At 44.7% G+C, this 4,131-nt stretch overlaps 1 protein-coding gene across 2 annotated transcripts; it reads left to right on the forward strand.

Moving 5' to 3' along the window:
- The first annotated feature begins 871 nt into the window (after positions 1-871).
- LOC133927095 (ESCRT-related protein CHMP1-like) lies at positions 872-3,860 on the forward strand. Of its 2 annotated transcripts, none has more exons than XM_062373388.1 (2): positions 872-1,737; positions 3,684-3,860. In XM_062373388.1, the coding sequence occupies exon 1, from the start codon at positions 1,091-1,093 to the stop codon at positions 1,703-1,705; it is 615 nt and encodes a 204-aa protein (XP_062229372.1). In that variant the 5' UTR covers positions 872-1,090; the 3' UTR covers positions 1,706-1,737; positions 3,684-3,860. The 2 variants fall into 2 exon arrangements, with proteins under 2 accessions (XP_062229372.1, XP_062229371.1); XM_062373387.1 differs by having other exon boundaries at positions 873-1,732.
- The last annotated feature ends 271 nt before the right edge of the window (positions 3,861-4,131 follow it).

A 4,131-nucleotide genomic window follows, 5' to 3' on the forward strand; every position in this document is an offset into this window, starting at 1 on the left:
ATACCTAACATATATACAAATACTACATCTAATTGTTAAAATATACGTATAAATATGATCTAATTGCTAAATTACATCATATCCTAATTCTAAACTAGATTTACATTCTAACATATGTTTAATGGCTATCCCACCAGATTTGTAAAAAAATTAGATCTAGCTTCTAACCTATGTCAAAACCTACACTAATGACTATCCTATCAGATTATAAATAAATCAAAGAAAAAAGCATACATATTTCCTCCGATAAGGTTTCACCGTACAATTTCCCCCTCTCACCTCCCCTCCTCTCCTCTTGGCTCAATGGGAAACAAATGAGGCGTGACGTCGACAGGGCCAATTGCACCGGTTTAAATCCAAAAGGTCTCCCCCCACAGACGACCTTTTGAGTGGACCCACGCGACGGAGAAGCCACAAAGGTCTCATCCGTTGATGAACGGATGAGATCTTCCTCTCTCTAGTTATTTAATTAGCTGACCTATAGGGTCTATAATATCTTTCTCATTGTTCTCGTCTATTGAATGGATGATGGAAGGTTAGATCTGTAATTTTTTTAAACGGTCGTATAGTGCTGAAAATATTAAAGAAATAAAAAATATAAAAATTCTTAAGTCGGTTACAGAAGCCAATCCTTCGGAGCACAGGGTTGTGGACGGGCTTCGAGGGGTATTTCAGCATTGGGCCTTGGCGACGGGCCGGTAGTCCCGATAGGAAACCCTTTCGAAGAAACAAACAGAAAAGGAAGGTCAACAAATATGGAGCGTTAGATGTGCATGGACGGTGGATACGTAGGACGCGAAAGGCACGCCGTGACTTCCATCCACGACTGCAACACGAGCCCCACACGCCGGTACCGCACGGGCGCGGGGCGCCCTCCCTCGAACGGCGGCTGGCGCCCCAAACCGCATGGTCGTCTCCCCGTCCCCGATCGAAATCGAATCGAGTCCCCCCAATCGGCACGGCCCAAAAAATCCCCATTCGTTCTCCTCGCCTCCACGAACCCTCCCCAATTCCCCACCCCGATCACCCCCAGTACTCCCTCCCAAACCCTAGCCAAATCCCGGATCCGGCCTAACTCCGGCGAGCGGCGATGGGGAACCCTGAGAAGCTGATGAACCAGATCTTCGACCTCAAGTTCACGTCCAAGTCGCTGCAGCGGCAGGCGCGCAAGTGCGAGAAGGAGGAGAAGGAGCAGAAGCTCAAGGTGAAGAAGGCGATCGAGAAGGGCAACGTGGACGGCGCCCGCATCTACGCCGAGAACGCCATCCGCAAGCGCACCGAGCACATGAACTACCTCCGCCTCGCCTCCCGCCTCGACGCCGTCGTCGCCCGCCTCGACACGCAGGCCAAGATGCAGGTCATCGGCAGGTCCATGCAGTCCATCGTCAAGTCGCTCGATTCCACGCTCGCCACGGGGAACCTCCAGAAGATGTCCGAGACCATGGACCAGTTCGAGCGCCAGTTCGTCAACATGGAGGTCCAGGCCGAGTTCATGGAGGGCGCCATGGCGGGCTCCACCTCGCTCTCCACGCCGGAGACCGAGGTCAACAGCCTCATGCAGCAGGTCGCCGACGACTACGGGCTCGAGGTCTCCGTCGGACTGCCGCAGGCAGCCGCGCACGCCATCCCGGCTGCAAAGGATAAGGAGAAGGTCGACGAGGACGACCTCTCCCGCCGCCTCGCCGACCTCAAGGCTCGCGGCTGAGGGCTTTCAGGTTTTTCAGCCTTTCAGGTCAGGTGATAATAGATGTATCCTAGCCCTAAACACTTAATTTACGTCCTGCTGCTGCATTGTGCCAATGTTGTTGGCCTACTATTATCATTATTATGTTGCTGGACAACGTTATACTTAAATAGCAAGTCAAGGTGGTTAGGGCATATATTTGCTAAAGCAAGCATTTTGTCTTAAATCCTCTAGGGCAGATAGGCTTAGCAAGTAATTGAGCACCTTCTTTCAGTTTTGCATCTATAAAAAGATGATATGTACTTCATTTTAAAATTTTCCACACGTGTTGACCATGGCAATGATAAGAGCATTTTACCATGCATTGTTGATGCCGGTAACACTCCCTGAAACCACTATCAAGGCGTAACATGGGTGGCTAAGACTCTTGATATTAATATATTATAACTAAATCTGATGATGCCATAGATAAAAGCTTGTGTAGGTAGCATCCTGGGAAAGTGTCATTGATGTGACAAAGCATCTCTGGTGATTGAATTGTTATTTTCAGAGTACGCAGTCTGTGTTGTGAAGAACTAATCATGATATATTTGTGACTGCCAATATCCTGTGCATTTGTTAGAGCTAGGATTATGGTGGATGTTCCTGGCATTATTTAATAAGTTCTGTCTGGGAGCTATGTTTGTCTGACGAAGCAACCTACTGTTAGAAATACTTCTGTGCCTTTTAAGACTAAGTAGTTGAGCTGTTCCATATGTTGTGAGCGACAGCTGAAGTCTAAAAGATTGTGTGGCAAATATTCATGCTCATTGTTGTGCTCAAGTGTAAAGCTTATTCATTTGTGGGTGGTACTCAGGTACTGTTTTCCTGCTGAAACATAAGATGCACCATATTTTTTTCCGTGTTGTGAACCAATGATGCAATGCAACTTTTGCATCTTTGCCTTCCCTAGATCATACAAACATATATGTCTGAGATTAAATTCGGTAGAGTTGTTAACATCCTATTGATCTCTCATATCACTATCAGAAAATGGATAAATTCAAGGTGTTTTATATTTAAGGTCATCTGGTAGGCATATTGGCATATAGGTAATTCAAGATTGTCAGCTGCTCGATAATCCATTCATCTGATATGCTGTCTCCATCACTAACAGTAGAGAGGTGGCATATGTGCTAGTTTCGTCATGAACCTAACAACAATTGTGTGAAATAGATTGGTTTATTCAGGTTATAAAAGGTGGCTGTTTAATGTGCAAAGTTAACGTCAGCATGAAATTGGTTCTACAGTACCACTGATTCAGTTTGTTAGCATGTTATCAAAAGTAGCACCTGTCCGCAGTATGCGATAAAGTAACATGCTTCATGATGTACCTTTACAATTTTGCGATGCTGTACTCAATCATGAAATCATATTTCCATTTTCTTTGTGAAAGTGCATTGATCGCATATCGTCATTGAGATTGAAGTGGTTATGTTATTGAACACCCAGCTACACAACTATATTAGCCCCCTTTGCAGTTTGCATGCCTATGTTAAAGCCGGGATTTTTTTGTCTTATATATGAGCAGTATTGGCCCATATTTAATGCTCAACTTTCCGCTTGCAAAGAGAACACTGAATCCCAACCGTTTTATTTAGTCCCAAGCCTACTATTTCTGATGGTGTTGCCTCAGCGTCTAGACTTGCAAATTTGTAGTTAACTGCAAACACTAGTAAGATCCAACACCTGAATGAATGCTAAATTATGTTGCATCCTTGGTGAAACTATTCTATGTGCATAGACTTTATCAATGGAAAGAGTACGATGACTGATTGCTGCCTTGCGATTGTGATCCATCGTCTTAAATTTCTGAACTAGTAATGTTAAGTATGGTCTGTTTATGTTGTAAATCACAGAAGGCTCTGCAAATGTCTTCTAACTTATTGTCTTTATGTTTTGTGCTTTGATTCATGGAACTTCCAATATGTAAACTAACATCAAAGTCGCTCTTTTGCAGATGCCATTCATGCTATGCTCTCAAGCTGCTTTTATTTGACAGATTCGTAAATACTGTTATGATGAAATGCTTGTGTTGGCATAGCCATGCAGGGTCTGACTTGAGAAAACTTTGCTGTGTGATGTACTATAAAATCCATAATTTGTGGGCATGCAAACGTCTGTGATTCTGTGTTGCTGTCTTGAGTCTCTGAGAGCCCGCACTCGGCTGAACACGAATGCTGAGAAACTGGCCAGTGTTTTGCATTTCTTTGCCATACCGTCAATTCTCTTGCTCTGATGAATGGATTATCGAGCACATGAACTACCTCCGCCTAACCCCTTACCTGATAAGGGATAGCTGGTAAGCACCGCCGTGGTCTTTTGTCATGCGTGATAACCGGTAAAAAAAATGGTCATGCGTGCTCATGAGACCCAGTAAGCAGCTGACACTGGTTAAATGTGCACCA

The sequence above is a fragment of the Phragmites australis genome, chromosome 8 (assembly GCF_958298935.1).
Source record: "Phragmites australis chromosome 8, lpPhrAust1.1, whole genome shotgun sequence".
Taxonomy (NCBI): domain Eukaryota; kingdom Viridiplantae; phylum Streptophyta; class Magnoliopsida; order Poales; family Poaceae; genus Phragmites; species Phragmites australis.